This window comes from Onychomys torridus, chromosome 6 (genome assembly GCF_903995425.1).
Source record: "Onychomys torridus chromosome 6, mOncTor1.1, whole genome shotgun sequence".
Lineage (NCBI taxonomy): Eukaryota > Metazoa > Chordata > Mammalia > Rodentia > Cricetidae > Onychomys > Onychomys torridus.
The window spans coordinates 117,983,872-118,004,398 of NC_050448.1; the positions used below are offsets into that span (position 1 = coordinate 117,983,872).

At 42.6% G+C, this 20,527-nt stretch overlaps 1 protein-coding gene and 1 non-coding gene across 2 annotated transcripts; one reads left to right on the top strand and one right to left on the bottom strand.

The window, feature by feature from the left end:
* The first annotated feature begins 7,349 nt into the window (after positions 1-7,349).
* Positions 7,350-19,904, top strand: LOC118585132 (guanylate-binding protein 1-like). The gene is made up of 12 exons (XM_036189292.1): positions 7,350-7,514; positions 8,501-8,640; positions 9,663-9,872; positions 11,932-12,059; positions 12,777-12,886; positions 13,165-13,361; positions 13,902-14,150; positions 15,114-15,394; positions 15,988-16,200; positions 16,940-17,042; positions 17,265-17,446; positions 18,939-19,904. Exons 3-12 carry the CDS (start codon positions 9,683-9,685, stop codon positions 19,053-19,055), a joined length of 1,770 nt encoding a protein of 589 aa, XP_036045185.1. The 5' UTR covers positions 7,350-7,514; positions 8,501-8,640; positions 9,663-9,682; the 3' UTR covers positions 19,056-19,904.
* On the bottom strand, positions 18,525-18,664 carry LOC118586461. The gene has a single exon (XR_004945346.1). It is a non-coding gene; the product is annotated as a small nucleolar RNA SNORA48 (small nucleolar RNA).
* Positions 19,905-20,527: the final 623 nt, after the last annotated feature.

A 20,527-nucleotide genomic window follows, 5' to 3' on the forward strand; every position in this document is an offset into this window, starting at 1 on the left:
CTTCACAAAATGATCCTAGTAGTAACTAAGAGAATTCTTAGAGCTCTAAAAAGACACCCTGAGATCTCTAAGACTTGTGTAGGAGCTTGTGTGGTGGCACACACTTCAAGTCACAGTACTTGAGGTGCTACGGCACAGGTCTCATCAGTTTGAAGCTAATTGTCGTGATACTCTCTATCTTTTAAAAAATGTATGTAACTGATACCAGAGGTCATTAAAATAATAGAAAACATATCAGGAAACAATTATGAGTGAGAAACCTCAAGACCATGCTTTAATAGTCTGAATCCATTTCACGTATAAACCGTTAAAATAAATTCCTCATTGTTAAGTTTCCTAATGCTCTCGTTGGCAATCTTGGGGTGCTCCGTCATGTAATGTCTAAGGTTCTTGCTTTCCTCCATTCTTCCACTCTCTGAGGAGTCCATTTTACTCACTGCAGTGAACCATGTTAGGGCAGTGACTAGGTCAAATGAGTCTTCACACTCCCCTGGACATCTCACAGAGTTTTGTGTACACAGTATTTGTGCTCAGTAAACACCCACATTCATAGTGCCAATTGTTTTCCTAACTTGAAGGTTTGCCTCTGTTCTGCATGAACTATGTGATCTCTGTTGCTGTGTGCAGTGAAGCTTGCTACAGAGTTTGTTTTGTAAACGGCAGCTAGCATAAAAGCATCCCAACCCAATATTCATAATCTTGAGACTTGAAAAATCTTCCAACAGCGTCATGTACAAACAATTGCACAAACCAAATTCCAATCCAGTCAAAAAGGAAAGCATCTGGTTTCTTGACATCCAGGCTGTTTCTGAGAAGCCTAGACTGTCTGCTTTCACTTCTGCAGGAAATAAAAAGGAGTCTGGTTTGGCCTGAATATACCAGGAAATCTTTCCTTACAAAAGAATTGGAGGAAGCCTGGGGCTTTCCTTATCCATTGTTTGGCGACTATGTAGACTTCAAATTCAGAGAGGGTGAAGGGACAGGAATACATGGGGAGAAAGTTTCTGATCATATTGGTAAAACATAGTCATATAGAAACCTAATTTGAACCTATACAGAATTCAACTGAACAGTGGCCACTTTACTGTTTGCTGAAATCCCAGATGGAGCAGCTGTGTGGACACCATGTTCTGATAAACTATTAAAAACACATTAGGGGCTAGAGGGATGGCTAGGCAGCTAAGGGTGGGGCTTCCTGCTCTTACAAAGACCAGAGTTTGTATCTTAGCATCCATGCAGAACAGCTCACACGTGTTTGCAACTCCAGCTCCAGGGAGCCCACAACCACTTCTGACTTCTGCAGGGACCTGCATAGGAGGTAGACAAACACATACACATGAGCAAAGAAAATAAATCTTTCAAAAACACATCTAATACCTCCAAGCTCTATTTATTGTTCTCCAAAGTGCAGACAATAGCACATATAGAAGAACAACCCACAAACTCGTATAAAATGGAGTACGTCTGTCATATAACAGACAATAATCACATATATACTGTGCTGAGTTTTCAATTTACTACCTTTGAACGGTGATTCCTAAGGACACTTCTCAGGATTACAATCAAGAAAGTAAACCTCCAGCCCACAGGGGTATAGGAAGGTGGGACATCTTCACTATAAACTGAGGCTATGTCTGAGGAAAGGAGTGAGGCCCTGACCAAGGTCCTATACACTCAGGCTTTGGCCTAGGCCACATGAAACATCTGCAAACTTAACTCCATCAGCCTTTACAGCACAGGATACCTGGTCTGGAATTCCATTTTCTTGGCTGGTGAGAGGTGTTCATCTAGGGTGAGGAGCTCCCTGCTCTTTCCACATCTGCATAATCTCTGTGTCTTTTTGTGCAGCTGTTCAAGTTGGTAGCAAACTCATGCCTCTGGTTTTTGGTGCTACCATCTCTTCAGTTCTGACAGCTGCTCCCTGGACCTAGGGCAGTTTTGAAGATTCTGTTGATCTGTCATCCTGGGCTTTGGTTTTAACTGTCACACACAATGCCTGAATGAAGGTCCCTGTTTTGTATGTGGTTTTGTGATCTGATACCACACTCGGAGGGAATTGAAAGGACTCAGAAAGTCAATGACAAAAAGAGACACCTTTTTGACAAATGTATGCAAGTGATAGGGTTAGAAGGAGGGGCTCGTGGGCTGAGTTTAGCTGGAGTCTACTCTTAATGCTTTTCCAAAATATTGAGTATCAAGAGTTTTATACTGAATAATGGGGTGGATAGTCCCCATTCATTTCCTGGGCAGAGTTCTTTGTCTGCCTGTCTGTCTTCATCTTTTCTTTGACAAGAGCAGGGTAAAAGTGTCTATTTTCTTCTCTGAAAATATTCTTCAACTCCTGCCTCCTGTGAAAAAGTTAGTGAAGAAATGAGAGGCAAAGAGAGGAGAAGGCTAAAGGAAGCCTGGGCAACCAACCTCTGGTTGTATCACCTATCACAGCTGAGAAAGGGGAAGCTGGGGCAGGATTAATATTTGCATTCGTTCACTTCCCCCTTCCATGTTTATTGACTTGATCAGGGCCTCAGTTCTGCCTGCTCTCTGCTGGGTGGGAGTGATGGGCTGGGGTTTTTGCATGGTCCCTCATTTTGTAACAAAATGTCCATGGGAAACAGTTATAAAGCTTTATTGGGATGCTACAGAGAAAAATCAAAGGAGGTTGAGCAATGTATTAAATAGCCAGCTTTTTTATTATATATAGTGCCGTATATGTAATGACATATCAAGACTCTGATAGTTAGCATTTAATACTTTCAATTACAGAGTGACAATGCCTGGAATGAAAAGTGCCTGAGTACATTTGCTCATTTGTGCTCAAACTGATGATTGACATACAATTAGGGACATTTTAAGCCTGAAAGAATGTATCATTTATAAACCAAAGATCCTAAAAAGAAGCCAAACTGAACCCTCCTACAAATGTTGGTGACTGAACTGAACTTCGGTGATTGCAGACAGGTTGGAATATTAAGAGCCAGAGCATAGTTAAATTACCTTGGCAGCTTTAAGTAGCCATTCATTGTACCTCTCTATGTGTGCCTAACATTCCTTTGAAATATGAACAGACTCTCTGACTTCCACCAACCCAAAATCTAAGAATGTCCTCTGATAGCATGTGAGGTCTATAGCAGATATTCCCCACCTTGCTGTAACCTGCTCACCTAAGGTTTCAATGAATGTATTTGAGAAGTGTCTTGATTTATGACTTTTATTTTGTCACTGTAGAAACTTCATGAAATTGTTACCACACTGGAATATGAAATGTGGGGTAACCTAAATCCGTGCTCCCTAGTCATGGCCATCACTCATGCCAGGGTGGGCTTTTTGGTGTTGCATCTATGTGCCTTTAAGTCACCCACTCATGGGTTCACTATCCTGGACTTGGATGGGACCACTTTTCAATATGTCATGGGCCCTCTGTCTTAGTTAGGGTTTCTATTGCTGTGAAGAGGCACCATGACCACAGCAGCTCTTACAAAGGAAAACATTCAATTGGGGCTGTCTTACACTTTCAGAGGTTTAGTCCATTATCATCACAGTGCATTGTGGCATGCAGACATGGTGCTGGAGAAGTAACCAAGTGTCCTATATCTTGGCTTGCAGGCAACAGGAAGTGGTCTGAGATACTGAGTGTGGCTTGAGCATATGTAAGACCTCAAAGCCCACCTCCACAGTGACACACACTTCTTCAGATAAGACCACACTTATCCAATAAGGCTACAACTCCTAATAGTGTCACTCTCTTTGGGGACCATTTTTCTCTCAAACCACCACATACTTTTTATGGTGAGTATTTGTTTGTTCATATCTTCCTAGAAAAAGTCACAGAACACAACTGTCACCTCTACAGATACCAAAAGAACCAAAGATGAGTTGGGAAGGACTGGTGACATGGTCCCTGCAATGGGTGCTGAGACAGGCAACTGAGGCTGATCCATGTCACTTTGCAGGCCCAATCCATATAAGGTGTTGCTGGGTCCTAACAGCTCCCTTAAGGGAGGGGGGTGAGAAAACGCTGCATCAATGACACAGACACTGGGAGTCAGGTGAAAGGCAAACAGCAGACTTGATTATTCCATAACTGGGAAAGCCTTATATACCCTCCTCCCAGCACCCAGGCTACATCCTGATCCAGTGACATTGTTTGGTCACCCCTCATTGGTGACATTGTATGGTCTCCTCTCATAGGCTAGGTGTGATCAGGACATCTGACAGCACTTGTTGCTAGGCCCTCAGGCACACTGCAGGTTGGCTCATAAGGAAATAGGCTATGTGCATGCCTTTGCAACTGGTTTGAGCCTTATCTTCCTGCAGTAAGGCTCCTTTTATCCATGCAGCATGGATGTTGTGCCTCCTGGTGTAGTGGTGGTCACATGCTCCATGAGAGGATGAAGCATGCAACCTGAATAAGCCATCCTGAGAGTCAGAGTGACCTTGAGGGAAATACCAGTACAGACATCTTCCTTTATCTGCTATGGAGTGGTGTGCATCTTTGATGGATTGGGTCCATCCCCTAAGTGCAGAACGCCCCTGAAAGTAGAGAGACTAAATATATTACAACTCCTGAGAGTGCCACACAAGACAAGGGTTTGTAAACAAATTTTGGCAGTAGCATCTGTGTGGTCTCTGTTGTGAGCTGTTAAGACATGCAACCAAGCTTTACTGTTTCCACAAAATGAACTTGACAAAGCAATGAGGTCTTAGAGTGGGAGCAGGGGTCCCTGCTAACTGCTTCATTTGCCCCTGATTTGGAAGGAAAAGTAGAAAAGAAAGGATGAGTTGGGGCTTTGGTGCTTCCCACAGCTGACTGGATGTCAACATAAGGAATATAAATAAGTTAGAACTGCCATGAGCTCTTCTTGAGATTCAAAACTGTGGGGCCCACTGCAAGAACTGAAAAGTGAGGATGAAGAGAGTGAAGCAAGCTCATCATAGACGCTAGCTCTCAATTCTGACCTTTAACAGAGAGAAAGGGAAAATGTGGCATGTATACTGGGCATGTTTATAATGGTTCAGTGTGAAACTGTGATAGTTAATAGTCTGCATCTGAACTTTGTGAAATGGAGAAGACTCATAACCAAAAAGAAAATGATCCTCATTGATTTGTGGGACAGGGCAGTGGGTGGGACACTGTAGTGGGTGGCTCAGGGTAATGGGTATGACAGGGTGGTCAATGGGACAGGATGGTGGGTGGGACCAGCTTGAGTATGGGTGAAGAAGAGAAATATAACCATGCATGCCTTTTTTTTTTTTTTTTTTTTTTTTTTGGTTTTTCGAGACAGGGTTTCTCTGTGTAGTTTTGGTGCCTGTCCTGGATCTCACTCTGTAGACCAGGCTGGCATTGAACTCACAGAGATCCACCTGCCTCTGCCTCCTGAGTGCTGGGATTAAAGGTATGCACCACCATGCATTTTTAAGATAAGCCTGCATAGCCTGAGGCAATACCAGGGAAATCATTCCCTGAGAGACCAGCTTACATGAGCCATTGGGCACACTAGGATCACACTACCTGGGGACTCCATGAATAGCAGAAACTGGAAGACGATAGAGGGAAGGCAGACATTAATGAGGACCCTAGGTAGAGAGGAGACACTGTGTGGTGTTCAGTTTACAGGGCCAGAAAGGACTGTGTTCACAGAAAAGTTAAGCAGCTGGTGATTAGTTTATCAGGGACCTCAGCACTGTTAAGGGGCTTTAGTGTGTTCACTCTACTTTGAGAAGCAATTAGGAAAGGAAGGAAGAGCATAAAGACAAATACTTGAACACTTTTATAACAGCTCCCTCAGGGGAAGGGGTGAGAATGCGCAGCATCAAAGGGACAGACACCAGGAGTCAGTTGAAGGCAAATAATGAACTCCTTTATTCAATAATGGGGAAGGCCTTATATACCGTCCTCTGAGGACCCAGTCTGTGTGGCCATCTTCATTGGCTGGGCACAATCAGGAACTCTGGGAGCACCTATTGCTAGGCCCTCTGGCAGACTCCGTAGAATCAGGAACTCTGACAGCAACCAGGAACTCTGACAGTGACCAGGAACTCTGACAGTGACCAGGAACTCTGACAGCGCCTGTTGCTAGGCCCTCAGGTAGACTCTAGGTTGGCTCATAAAGAAGTACATTATGCACATGCCTTGGCGACTCATCTGAGCTAATTTCCTCGACCCTATAGGCCTGTCCTACTACACACTTCCATACCACCATTGGGATTAGCTTCAGGGACTGAGGCAGGACTATGCATACCCTCTGTAAGTTTGGTATTGTTATAAAAAATAAAAATAAAGGTATCTGAGACTGGATATTTTATACATTTGGCTGCCAGCACTGGAAGCTAAAAATCCAAGAGTGGAAGGTCACTGTCTGTTGAAAGTATGGTAGTTACATTACAACATGGCACATGCCATCTTGTCAAGAAGACCCAAAGTGACAGAGAGAGATGTCACATGGTGAGAGGGAGACTTCCCACGAGAGCCCACAAATCACAGCCGCAAGGAAAGTTTTCATCTGTCTTTCAAACTTTGTCACCCCCTACCCCATAGCCACACCTCATGAAGCTCCCCACTTTCCAATATCACCACACTGAGGCCAGCTTGAAAGTCACACTTCCACCACATCCAAGACAGCACCCTATCTGGTCATGGCTATAGTCAGAAAGGACTGACCTCAGCATGGAATTTAAGGAGCTATTAGAAATTAATCTACCAGTGAGGATTTCATAGCTATTCATTCACTCAGTAAATAGACAAGCAGCATAGTGGGGGGTTCATGACACAGCTTAGGAGTCAAAAGTGCCTCCATGAAGATTCCTTAGATATTATAATGTGATGCCTCAGGGTCTTCCTCTGCCTTTATTTCTATGAACTCATGAAGCAATGTGTGTTATGACATTAAGACATGTGATCCATAAACAGACATCAGCATTGAGCCTGGGACACCTGCATGAAAAAGGACCCTACCACCTGACTGTACTGAAGCTAAGAACCAGCTGCTGGGTGTCAGGAGGTTGGAAGATATGCTGTCCCCTCACTTACTGCACCTCTAAAAGAATATGCAATTCCATTGTTATATATCCTTCCTCTTCATCTATACTTTTTCAAGCATCCCACAAACTAAAATCATTCCATATCACAAGGAAATGGGTTTGGGTTTTTTGTTTGTTTGTCCGTGTGTCCGTCCCCGTCCCGTCCCGCCCCCTTCCCCCCAGGCAGTGTCAGTCTTAGGCTCCCTCTTGTGGCATGATTTTAAATAACAAATGGATTAAAGGTCTCTTGGAACCAAATACTGGAAGTTTCTGGTGGGGAAGTCCTGACACACCCTTCCCCTAACACAGCTCACTGAAAATTTCCACCATTGTTGATTCACTTCCTTGGCCAAATGGTTTCAGTTTTTCAGTGCTTCACCCTACTACAAAAGTCACAGTGCTTTTCAACTTTTGCTCACTTAGGGAAATTCAGAAAGCCTCTCCAGGAGGACATGACAAGAGGCAGAGCCCTCTTACCAACTGAGCAGCAAAGGCAGGTAAGAAGGGACACTTGCTCTTGCTGGTCTGGGGAGTTCTGATCTGGAACATGTGATCTGGAACATTCTGGGCAGGAATGAGATAGCATTTTTGAGGGTTAATTCATTTTTATTAGAACAACTATGACTAGAAAAGACTGTTCCTGGGCATGGCAGATGAACCCTAGGTCGTATTATCAGGGCAGCCAGGCTCTAAGAGGCACCACTGTACTCATTATGAGTTTGGGACCAGGAGCCATGTGGCTGAAACAGGGCAGGATATGCATTGGGACTGTCTTTCTCGGTGTTGACCTTGTCTCTGATGATAGTTAAATGACTATGATCAGTGATGGAGCAAAGCTGGCACAGAAAGGGCTGCTTGTGGCTAATTTTCATGAGGGAAACAGAATGAGATGCAGGGTGAACAGCCACTGCTACGGTGAAGGACAAATAGAGGAAACATGGTGTTGATGTAAGAACACAAAGGGAATAAGAGATATGATCTGTTCTAGAGCTGAATATGAGTGATCGATGGCCCAGAAACACAAGCTCTGCCAACCACACATACCATGTTCCAACTTGGCAAGTTTCTGGAAGTTTTGTAGCAACAGACTAAAGAAAGTCATAAATCAATGTACTTTTAAAATGCATTGGTGGCAATGTGGGGCAGGCAGAATGTGCCAAAAGGGGAGTTTGCTACAGGCCTTCTGATGCAAGAAACGGCCATGGAGTCAGCTAAAGATCGCCTAGGAAAATTTGGCTCCAGACTATACAACATCCCCGCTCTCCACAATCACACAAATTCTAATCAGTCAGCCTTGTAGTTCTTTTATAGAGTTGTGGCTGTTTTCTGGGAACCTCAGTTCACAGCTAAATCTCATAGTGAAAGATGAAGGATGGACAGTGGCCATCACACATCTAATCTTGGCTGCCAAGTGAATTTCCTCCTTCAATAGGAAGATTGGCTCATTCTTCATGTCCACTTACTTCTTAACCCTATCCTGCAGGATCAACATTCTGTAGTGAACGGCTTTCTTAGAAGATCTCTGGGCACAAAAGGCTAAGGACAAAGTCTGCTTACACTGTCCCCAACTCCAGGCCCTCAGGCAACTGTTCCTGTCTTCTGGAGACCAAACCCCCCGTCCAGGTGCCATTCTCGCTCATCACGTTCCTGTGTAATAGTTTTGTTCTGTGTGGTCAGGTCTTAGTCTCTGATTCCAGTGTTTTCATCCTCCTCTTTGCAGTTCTCCTTTCTCTACCAAATGAAAACTAAACAGAAAACCCAAAGGAGAATGGCAGGAAGTGATTTCTTTGAACCACTTTCTTTCTTGTGGTCTTGACCAGCTCTCTAGTTTATTGATATTTATAGCACAGTTGCTTTCTGCAATATCAATATTTGCATTGTTGTGTTTATTTTGCAAATTCTCATTTGTTGTGAGAGTAGACCCAGTTTTTATTCATTGCTCATTCATAGCTAATGGAGTTTAAATTTCAAGTCAGTGCTCTTCTACAACTATTTCTTTGGAAGAGTCACTGTCATATATTTCCATAAATCTTGCAAAAACCACATTATGTTGGTTCTCTTCCATGAATGGCAATGTGATTAATTCTGTGATTAGAGACTCGTGGTCACAACATGAGAATAACTACAAGAATAAATAGAGTGAATACATTTCATAATCTCTAGAAATTCGGACCACATCATGGGTATAACTACTCGGAAACATAGAGTGAATACACTTTATAATATCTAGAATTTGTGTAAGGGCATGCATGCATCATGCAATGAAGCACTAACTCCATGGTCTTTATTCATTGTAATGGTAAACTAATGAATAAATGGATATTTGATTGATTATATAAGCTGCAATATAAAATAATTTCTCTAAATATGATTTCATTTTTCCATTTGATTTCTAGTATAAAATCTTTAAGAAGGAAAATTTTCAGTGCAGAATAAAACAAAATATTTGTGTTATGTGAGCAGTAGAATGTTGTCAGTGTCACATTATAAATGAAATTCTTCAATAATATCTTGTAAGATTCTAAAACTATATAGGTTCATCTTAACCTATGTCTCTGATGTATGTTGTGTTTTTTGAGAGTTTCATAAATCTACTTTTGAATGAACAAATAAGATTCTAGTTAATCTCATCTCTCCCTCTATAGACAGGGAACAAGACTGCACAATGGCCTCAGAGGTCCACATGCCAGGCCCTGTGTGCCTCATTGAGAACGTGAAAGGACAACTGACCATCAACCAGGAGGCTCTGGGGATCCTGTCTACCATCAAGCAGCCTGTGGTGGTGGTGGCCATCGTGGGCCTTTATCGCACAGGCAAATCCTACTTGATGAATAAGCTAGCTGGGAAGAAAACAGGTGAATGCCACCAATGCAGCTGAGCTGGGTCCCCTCTTCCCACTCACACTGTCTGCTTCCTGCATGAGAGTGGGAAGAATTTAATCTTCCAGTCACAGTTGGATGTTGGGATCCTTTTTGCTGTTGCTTTGTCTGTTTGCTTTCGTTTTGGAGACAAGGTCATGTGATATAGCACAAGCAGGCCTTTGGCTCAGCATGTAGTTGTGGCTAACCCTGAACTCATGATCCTCTTGCCTTGGACTCCTGAGAGCTGATTACAGTCCTGTACCACCACATCTGACCCCTAGTTTACCTTCCAAAAACACAAATGTTTCATTTCCTAGATGGAGAAAGACACTAATAAATATGTATTGACTTTTTTATTATCATAAATTATATTAGAATTATCTTCATAATTTTTTAAGTGTCTGGTTCTGTGGCATTAAACAAATTCATGCATCTGTCTCCACCATCCATCTCAAGAACTAGCTCATTGCCCATCCTATACCACTGTTCTACATGCTGTATCCATGGATTTGGCTATCCTAGGAATACCACGTGAATAAGGAGACTCATACAAATTACCGTAGTTTTGTGACTGGTTCCTTCATTTAACATGGCACCTTCAAGATTTGTCACTGTGAGAATGAGTGTCAAAGTTTTCTTCCTTTTTGAGATTCAGTGATAAAGTATGTCTAACATTGCCTCATCCATTCACCTGTAGACAAGACAGCTGAGTACTCTGATTGATGCTGACATGAAGATGACTATAGAGACACCTGTCTGAGTCCAGGCTTTCAGGTTTTCTAGATTGAATTAGTCTCATTATTGATCAAATGATGGTAAAACAATGTAAGGAAAGAGGATTTACTTTGCTCACAGTTCAGGGGATATCAGCCCACTATGGCAGGGGAGACAGGACTTTGTGGCTATATGTGTAGTGGAAGGAGCCTGCAGCTTGTTCATATCATGGCTGACCAGGAAGCAGAGAGCAGAGGGCCACAAACAAGGCCAGCAATAACCTTCAAAGGCCTGCCCTCTGCCAGCCAGATCCTACCTCCTAATGTTTCCACAAGTCCCAACACAGTGCCACTAACTGGGGACCAAGTGCTCAAATACATGGGCTTGTGATGAACATCTACATTCAAACCATAACATTCTGCTCCTGACTCCAACATGCAGGTGGACCAACTTCAAAAGTCTCCATAGTCTTATAGTTCTAACAGTGTATAAAAGTCCACCATCTCATGTGAGACTCAAGAAAACCTCTAATTACAATGTCACAGAATAAACATCCCCATTTGCAGTGTTCGAGGGGACAGGAAGGACAGAACACACCATAGCAAGACTGAATCCAGAAGGACAAACCTAACCCTGCAGCTCCATGTGTAGCATACAAGGCATGTGGTGGCCTGCTCTAGACCACAGCAGCTTGCAGACCCTGCCTCCTGCTTCCTGCTGTTTACAGGACACAAGGGCTCCCTCTAGGGTTAGGTCCACTCATTGACTCCAGCTTTCCTCAGTGGACATCCCAGACCTGGCATCTCTAACTTCCTGGGTCTCCACTGTTACTGCAGCTTTACCCCACAGCCTCACACAGCAAGCTCAGGAGCTGCACACGAGAGACTGACCCTGATGCATATTTTCTGTGGAACCTTGATGCAAGCCTGGAAGATCATTGCATTCTGCATCTCTGATAACTGAATTTCTGTTATGTCTCTAACTGTGAGATCAACATGACATTTGGTTTTAGTTCATTCCCCTGACTTGATTGTGCTGATTTTTCAAAAGAGATTGATTTATTTTAATTTTAATTGTACAAGTATTTTGTCTGTGTACCACAAACATGCCTAATATTCACAGAAGTTGGAAGGGACATAAGGTTCCCTGAAACTTAAGTCATAGACAGTTGTGATTTTGCTATGTAGATACCAAGAACAGAACTCTGGTCCTATACAAGAAGAGCAAGCACACTTAACCACTGAGCCATGTTTTCTCTTCAATTGTGCTAATTTTATTATCACTTTTTGAAGCACTTGTTCCTACACATCTAATCCCTCCTATCTTCTCTGCTTTTCAGGCTTCTCTCTGGGCTCCACAGTGCAATCTCACACCAAGGGGATCTGGATGTGGTGTGTCCCTCATCCCCAGAAGTCAGACCACACCCTAGTTTTGCTTGACACAGAGGGCCTGGGGGATGTGGAGAAGGTAAGGACTGAGGGCTCAGTGTGCAATTCAGTCCCTCATTTCTGAATATTCTACACTATACTCTATGCTACTTTAAAAACCTTTATTTATGTATTTATTTACTTACTCATTTAGTGTGTGTGAGTGTGTGCCTGTGCGTGTGTTGCACGTGCCATGGTGCCTGTGCTTCAGGGCTCATGTGGAGTCAGAGGACAACACGTGTGGTCAGCTCTCTTTTCCACCACGTGGCTTCTAGGGATTGGACTCAGGCTCTAAGGCTGCACAGCAAGACGTTTTTACCCACCAAGTCTTCTCACTGGAACTGTCATTTTTAAATAAGAGTTTGAACTTAATCATAGCATCCTTTTCATATGTATTATATAACACATGACATGTTTAGTCAACCAAGAGGAAGGAACTTGTCACAAGACTGGGTCACAGAACAGCAGGGTGATAGTCCACAGTGTTGAAACACTAACAACAGGCTAAGCAGCACTAGTGAGAATCATCACAACCGAAACCACAAACCAAAAGAACGTTCACCCTGCAAGTGCTGTGCACAGCACCTGTAGGTGTAATACTGCCTTCTGTTTTGTTTTGTACCTTGCATAGGGCATAAAAGGTTTCATTTTTGTTAAGGCTAAAATCCCCTCTAATTGAGTATATTTTACCACTGCTGATCTGGAAAGTGGCATAAGAACAGAACATACTCCTGACCATGTGTGTTCTGACTCCTAGGGTGACAACCAGAATGACTGCTGGATCTTTGCCCTGGCTATACTTCTGAGCAGCACCTTCGTGTACAACAGCATGGGAGCTATCAACCAGCAGGCCCTGGACCAGCTACAGTATCCTTTCTGAGGTTCAGAAAAGCAGAGCGAGTGGGGTGACCTGCCCTCGTGATCCAGCTCCATGACTCTGGCTCTTGGTTAATGAAGCATAAAACAAAAGAACAAGAAAATCACCCACATCTATGTAACTACAGTGTTCACCCTGAGGTTAGGAACAAGGCAAATGAAGGTTTGAGACTAGGGCTCAGGAATATGTAGAACTCATACAGATGTGGATCCTGGAGCTTTGGTTGGTGCTATGGTTGTTTCATGGCTTTCCTTAATTAGCTGTTCAGCTATGTGACAGAGCTGACAGACAGAATCAGAACAAGATCTTCACCAGACCAGGATGAAGTGGAGGACTCAGATGAATTTGTGAGCTTCTTCCCGGACTTTGTGTGGACTCTGAGGGACTTCTCTCTCGAGCTGAAAGTAAATGGGGAACTCATCTCTGCAGATGAATACCTGGAGAATTCCCTGAAGCTTATACACGGTAAGAGACCTACAATTTATTTGTCTTCCACTTTCTCCTTTACCTTCAAGTTGTCTTCTCTGCCTCAAACTTGTTTTTATGCCAGACTACAGAATAAGGTGCACCATGAGTATATATTTGAAAAAAGAAATGTATATGAAAGTATTACCAACATCCTAGCCCAGCTGCTGGAATAGTGCAGCCTCCATGTAACTGATGTGCTGCCAGAAATCAAATGATGTCGTACTCTGGGTTTACATATTGTCTGTGCACAGAGTCCAGCTATATATACTAAGTGGGTTGAATCTAACAGAGCATTCAGCCTTTCCTTAGATTCAAAATCCTTAAAGATGATACCACCACCCCCTTTCCGTTTTCCTTGTTTTGTGTTTTCAGGGTCTCACTGTGTAACCCTGACTGGCCTGAACTTATAATCCTCCTGCCTCAGCTTCCAGGATGCCAGGATTATAAATTTGGTCATGTATCAGCTCACATGACCAAATTTATAAATATATATATTCACCTTTCATGTCTAAAAATCCTGCTTTTCACTCTTTGTAGATACGGGTAAAAAAGAAACAGAACAAAAGCTTAATCTCCCTCGGCTCTGTATCCAGAAGTTCTTCCCAAAGAAGAAATGCTTTGTCTTTGAGCGGCCAGCACATGGGAAGAAGCTTGGCCAGCTGGAATCGCTGCAGGATCAAGACCTGGACTCAGACTTCGTGGAACAAGTGGCAGAGTTCTGTTCCTACGTGTTCAGCTGTTCCAAGGTGAAAACGATTTCAAGAGGCATCAGTGTCAATGGACCACGTGAGTCCCTTCCAGTCCTTCTGCTCACTGTTTAGGCCACAGCATCATGAGATAGCAATGACCTGCTTCAGCTCTGAAGCTATGTAGACCTGCCACCACTGTAGGGCTAGGCTGTGGATGTCACCAGCATTTATAATAGACTTTGTCTATCACATTTTCTTCTTGGGAAAGAGGAAAGGGGCAAAAGGAAAAATTCCATTTTAAATTACCCAGCAAATTAGACCTGCATTCACCAATGATAGCCACTAAGCAAGTATAGCTCTTAAAATTTAAATGAAAGTATGAGCTAGAGAGATGGCTCAGAGGTTAAAAGCACTGACTGCTCTTCCAGAGGTCCTGAGTTCAATTCCCAGCAACCACATGGTGGCTCACAACCACCTAATGATATATGGTGCCCTCTTTTGGTGTGCAGGCATACATGCAGATATATATAATAAACAAATGAATCTTTAAAAAATTTTTAATGAAAGTACAATAAAATCTACATGGAGCTATTTGCTGTCATATTAGCACATACAGAAAGTTCTCTTGGGCAATGCTATTTTTCCTATTCTACCTGATGGAGAATTTCTGACTGGGAGAGCACATTTTCTTCCTGAATTGGAATCAAATGCTTGCAGGACTGGTGACACAGACAGACATGAAAGAGGTATGGATCACGTTGTCATGGTGCTGGCATCAAAATGGATGCAAACATCCCATAGACACAGGCCCATGTAGTCTCCATCCAGCATTCTTAGCCTTTGGGTCTCACACACTTCATGAGAGGAACTTCACACCAAGGAAGGTCTAATCTCAGCAATCTGAGGTAGACACTGAGATGTTTCTGTCTGCCATTCTTCCAAATGATGCTAAGGACACTGGTGCCTTAAGACATCGATGACTGACATATCCAGAATTATACAGAAAAGTGTTGTTTTCATCCATCTGTAGCAAATATTGTAACCTGTTCCCTGGTTGTAGGACTAAAGAGTTTGGTGATAACCTATGTGAACACCATCAGCACTGGGGGTCTGCCCTGTGTGGAGAATGCTGTCCTGGCTTTGTCCCAGATAGAGAATGCAGCTGCAGTGCAAAAGGCCATTGCCCTCTATGAGCAGCAGATGAGCCAGAAGTTGCAGCTGCCCACAGAGAACCTCCAGGAGTTGCTGGATCTGCACAGGGCCAGTGAGAAAGAGGCAATAGAAATCTTCATGGAAAATTCCTTCAAAGATATTGATCAAGTGTTCCAAATGGAATTAAGGGTAATATTTCTCTCTCAAGTTTACCTTGATATAGATTTTGGAAAGTGTTATGGGGAAATGAAATGGGTGTTTGGGGAAGCAATTGTTAATAGATTTGGTAGCAATAACAGCTACCTATTAATAATTACAATAAATAGTAAAAATGGATTCTCATAGACTCAAGGCTTTAAAACATTTCTTATTTCATAAATAAACTTGCAATATTCCCTTTCACTGAATTAAGCAGGAGAATAAATTAGTATGTCTGATCAAGTGGCATGTGCACTGTTTATATACTGATCCAATATTCAAGCCAATAGATTAGAAAACTACAGCTTTAGCTATCAGAGGCAAATTAATGTTGAGCCAAGTGTATTCCATGTGCCGTCTCTGGCCCAGTCTATAAAAGCAGATTACTCTGCTCTGAACTTCACTGCCAAGGAGCAAGAATGGCATGAGGAAAAAGGTCAGAAGAACAGATGTAGTTATAGTGAATGAATGTAAGTTTTCCTTCGTTTATGTTGCTTTTGTGTTTGTTTGGTTTTGTTCCCAGAAATTCTAAACGCAGCCCTATTTTGCCTCTTAACATTTTTCTTTTCATTTTCACATTAAAGACCAAGCTAGAAACAAAGCGAGAGGAATTCCTCAAGAAGAATGAACAGGCATCCTCAGATCTCTGCTCAGCTCTGCTTCAGGGTATTTTCAGTCCACTAGAAAAAGATGTGAAGCAGGGGATTTATTCTAAACCAGGGGGATACTGCCTTTATATCCAGAAGATAGAAGAGCTGAAGAAAAAGTACTCCGAGGAACCCAGGAAGGGAGTTCAGGTAACCAAGGTTATGTGTGTGTTCTGGGAAGCTGCTGACCTCCGTGAAACAGCACAGTGACCACAAGCATCATTGCAAGAGTGCCACAGGTTTATACACCATGCAGACACTCCTTAAACATCACATACACGAAGGTTACCATACACAGTATCATACCACACTGGACACATCCTGCTTACTCATCAGAGACAGTGCATTCACTTAACAATTGAGTTCACACTGAACAATCTTTACATTAACCACTAGGGTGAATGTCGCCCTGTCTTCCAGCTTGACTCTTTGTGTTGCAAAAGATCCAATGATGGCCCCTTAAATGAAGCTAATAATTCATCAGTTCTGGGCTTCACACTGGCTTTCCAAGACAACTGGGTGCAATAAGATAGCCCTGTGTCCATCTGTCCATCACTCTTCCCCGGCCCCATTCTTTTCTACCTTTTTCGTTTCCTCTGATCCTTTTTCTCCACCAGGGCTTAGGTCATTATCAAACTCTCCCCATATATCACCACAGCACCATTAACTCCAATGTTAGAGCCCTAGTCTAACAGGACAGCCTTTATTTTCTAACATAGGCCTCCAATTAAAGATAGTGCAAAGTAGGGTCCAGCCTAGACTGTGTGCCTGTTTCTGTGACTGGGACTCTAAGCTCCAAGAGATGTCACTAGAGGAAAGGGGGTAAGAGAGACAGTCCCATGGCATTCAGTCATTCTTGCTGTTAACTTCATGTTTTCTGGACTCAAAGGCTGAAGAAGCTCTGAAGCAATTTTTGCAGTCCAAGGAGGATGTGACTAATGCAATTCTACACACAGACCAGGTTTTGACACAAAAGGAAAAGGAGATGCAAGGTAAGGCACAAATTAAGGGGACATGTGCCCACAAAAGCTGTGGAAAGTTTAAATTACTCATAAATCTGGGACCCTAAACCAGAGCTAAAAGAACAAAGCTGTGTCCCACTGGCTGGTAGCAGACACGGTAGTACTATGACATCAGCAGTGACAAGGAAGCGTGTGAGGAAGAGGAGAGGAGCATGTGATGACTTACACCTTCCTCCTTGCTTTCCTTCCCAGCGCAACGTGTGAAAGCTCAAGATGCCCAGGCTGCAGCAAAGTTAGTAGAGGAAAGGCGACAGCAGAGTGAACAGTTGATGAAAGAGAAAGAGAGGCAGATGAAACAGTTGATGGAGAAGGTGCAGAAGGAACAGGCCCAGATGAGAGAGGAGCAACAGAGGGCCACTGAGCACAAACTTCAGGTATTGCGATTTGCATCGCCATCTATGTTTTCTTCACTTAAAAAAATATTTTAAAGTGAGTGTGTGTGGGGGGGGGGGGGTGCGCATGCATGCAGTATGTATCTGTAGAGGCTGGAAGAGGGAGTCAGGAGCTCAAGTTTTAAATGGTTGTGAGCCACCTGACTTGGATGTTGAGAATGGAATTCCAGTCTGCAACACAGTTTACCACTGCAAAAATATCTTAGCTCTTTCCCATAGCGGAACCCCCAATGGTTGTTTTTCTGTCTTATTTAGTATAAGTTTATTCCGAAGAGATTTTTTATGAGGAGAGGAACTCTACAACTGTGTGATAGCCTGTCTGTCCCCCTTTTTCCTATACTCTGCTCCCAAATTGTGTTCAGTTGGGAGTTAGATGAGGAAATTCGTTGTCTTCAGTCTGGGACTCTGGTTTTCTCACCTATCATCTATCACCCTGATGCCAAGTTATGGAAGTTTATACTAAATTTCCTCTCCCACCGCCACTCGCCTTCCCTCTTTTTCTGCGTGAGTTCCAGAGTGTATCTGTGGTTGTGCACATGGATGTGAAGGCCACAAATCTACTTCCAATCTTCCTCCATCACTCTCCACCACATTTCTTGAGTCAGAGTCTTTTTGCTGAACCTAGAATTCACTGATGGGGCTAGCCTGGCTGGCGGATTAGTTTCAAGGATGTGCCTAGATCTGCCTCCCCAGCCTGGTATTACAGCACACTGCTGTGTCTAGCTCTCCCATGGGTGCTTGAGATTCCAGCTCAGGTCCTCACGCTTATGCAGCAGGCGTGTTACTGACTCATCCCCACCCCCACCCCCACCCTAGACTAACTATCTTAGACTAAGATTCAGACAGAGTCTTAGGTCAGATTTTCAGAATTCATTCTTGTGGTGCCTGTTTATATAAGATATGAGTAAGTGGATGTGTTAAGGTCTATGATGCTAAAATTTGAAGTCAAACACATAATTAAGATTACCTATAGAGGTTATAGACAACTGTTAAGAAAAAAAAATCAATACTGGTAACTTAGGTTCATCAACAGAACTGTTGTTGTTTTTTGTTGTTGTTTTAATGTGCCCTAGGCACAAAACAGCTTTGGCCACCAAGCTGGGCATCAAGCTAGGATGAACAAAGGACTGCCATCCACTCTGCCCATGACTGATATAAGAACACCGCCAACAAGGTGTCTCTTTGCCCATTGCTAGAATTGTTTCTTAGCTAAAGGAACCCCCCAAGAGACATGATCACAGCTGCCCCCCCCACAAAAACATAATTTGGGGAGGAGGATAAAAAATTCAAAAAGAAAAAAATTTCTTAACATATTAAATTTTACACATGAATAAAAACAGGTTAAGATATATAAAAATTAAGGGTAAAGAAAATTTTAAGAAATTAAATAATAAAAATAAATTACTACAAAAACTGCATAGAACATAGGGATCTACTCAGTGCAACAATTCTGTCTCCACTTGTCACTTTTTAGGAACAGGCTGAACTACTAAGGAAAATATTCCAGCAGGAGATGAAAAGAGCTGAAGAAGAAAGGATCATGCTCCAGCAAAGGAAAGCAAAGCGCAAATGGTATAAGCTGAAGTTCTAGAACAGTGCCATCCTGCCACTCAAACCAGAGCTGAACAGGGTGTGGAATTTGGAACAAGTGTCATTTCAATTGATAATAATTGGGTCCTGCATCAGAAAACTAAAAATCTGTAAAGATGTGCAGTGTGATCATTGAAATTGTGTTTATCTTCCTATAAGATTGTGAGCCAGGGATGTCATTGACATCTCTACTACAAGACAGGTATCAACAACACTGCTCAGAACAAAGTCCCTTTTCCAGATGTTCTCCAGGAGACAAATGGACACTGAGCAAATTCTTAAATGGTGACACGTAATTAGAAACCAGGTTGTTCAGGGATGTGATGTATCGAAAGGACAGGGATAGCCAGCCTTACTCCTTACTGGAAACAATATACAGTACTCCAGTACAGTAAAACTGCTCAATCTTTCAGCAGTGGTGTGATCTGTGGACAATGGTAATGAACAACCCTGTCAACACACTCATTATGAACCAAGGCACCTGCACGGAGATCTAGAGTCCATATGTATAATACCCACAGGAAGACAGAAGAATCCATTCACATGACAAGGAGCTGGATCACAGGTCCATGGGCTAAAGAAGGACATGTTTCAGTTTATGTCGATGGAAACTGTAACAGGACATTTCCAAACTCCACTAGTTGACACTGATTACATAGAAACATGATGACAACTAAGCACAATGCATACCTTAAGTACTTATGTATAAGGTATACATAAGTATATGTTATGTATACTTCATGTATAACAACATAGAACTTTAAAAATGGGCTTTAAATGATGATGGGTAATCTTAGATATCAAAGGAATTGTAATGATTTATCTTTAACTATAAACTTATGCTACTCTTTTTCCTATTACTAGCAGTTGTACTTGAAATCCTGTTGATTTTCCCCAAGCATAATAAGCATGAGGCTGTTTTCCATATTTTGACCATCTTAGTATGATGGAGTATAGATAAACTATATTCCAACTGCCAAAAGTGCAAGATAGGTGGTGAACATCTTTTAAAGGGACTTGGAACTTATTTTTTGAGGTGGTATGGCTCAGTGGGTGAGTACTCACAGTGCAAACATGGCATAATTCAGATCCCAGCACCCACATAACAAACCAGACATGGTGGGCACACCTGTAAGCCTAGCACTGAGGTTGGAGCAAGGACAGACAGGAGGATCCCTGGGGCTTCCTAGCCCACCAGTCCAGCCAACAGATGGACTCTGAATTCTCTGAGAGACCTTGTCTCAAAAATAAGGTGGGAAGTAATTAAGAACAGAGTTATGCTGTTTGTTGAAAGTGAATGAGACCAGAAATAATCACATTAAGCAAGTTAAATCAGTCTCAGAAAAACAAATGCATGTTTTCTCTAGTACATAACTCCTAGACTATATATAGATATATAAAATTACATGTGTATATATGACATGAAAGTCAAAGTGAAATTGTCTAGGGAAACAAAGAGGATGAGTGGAATAA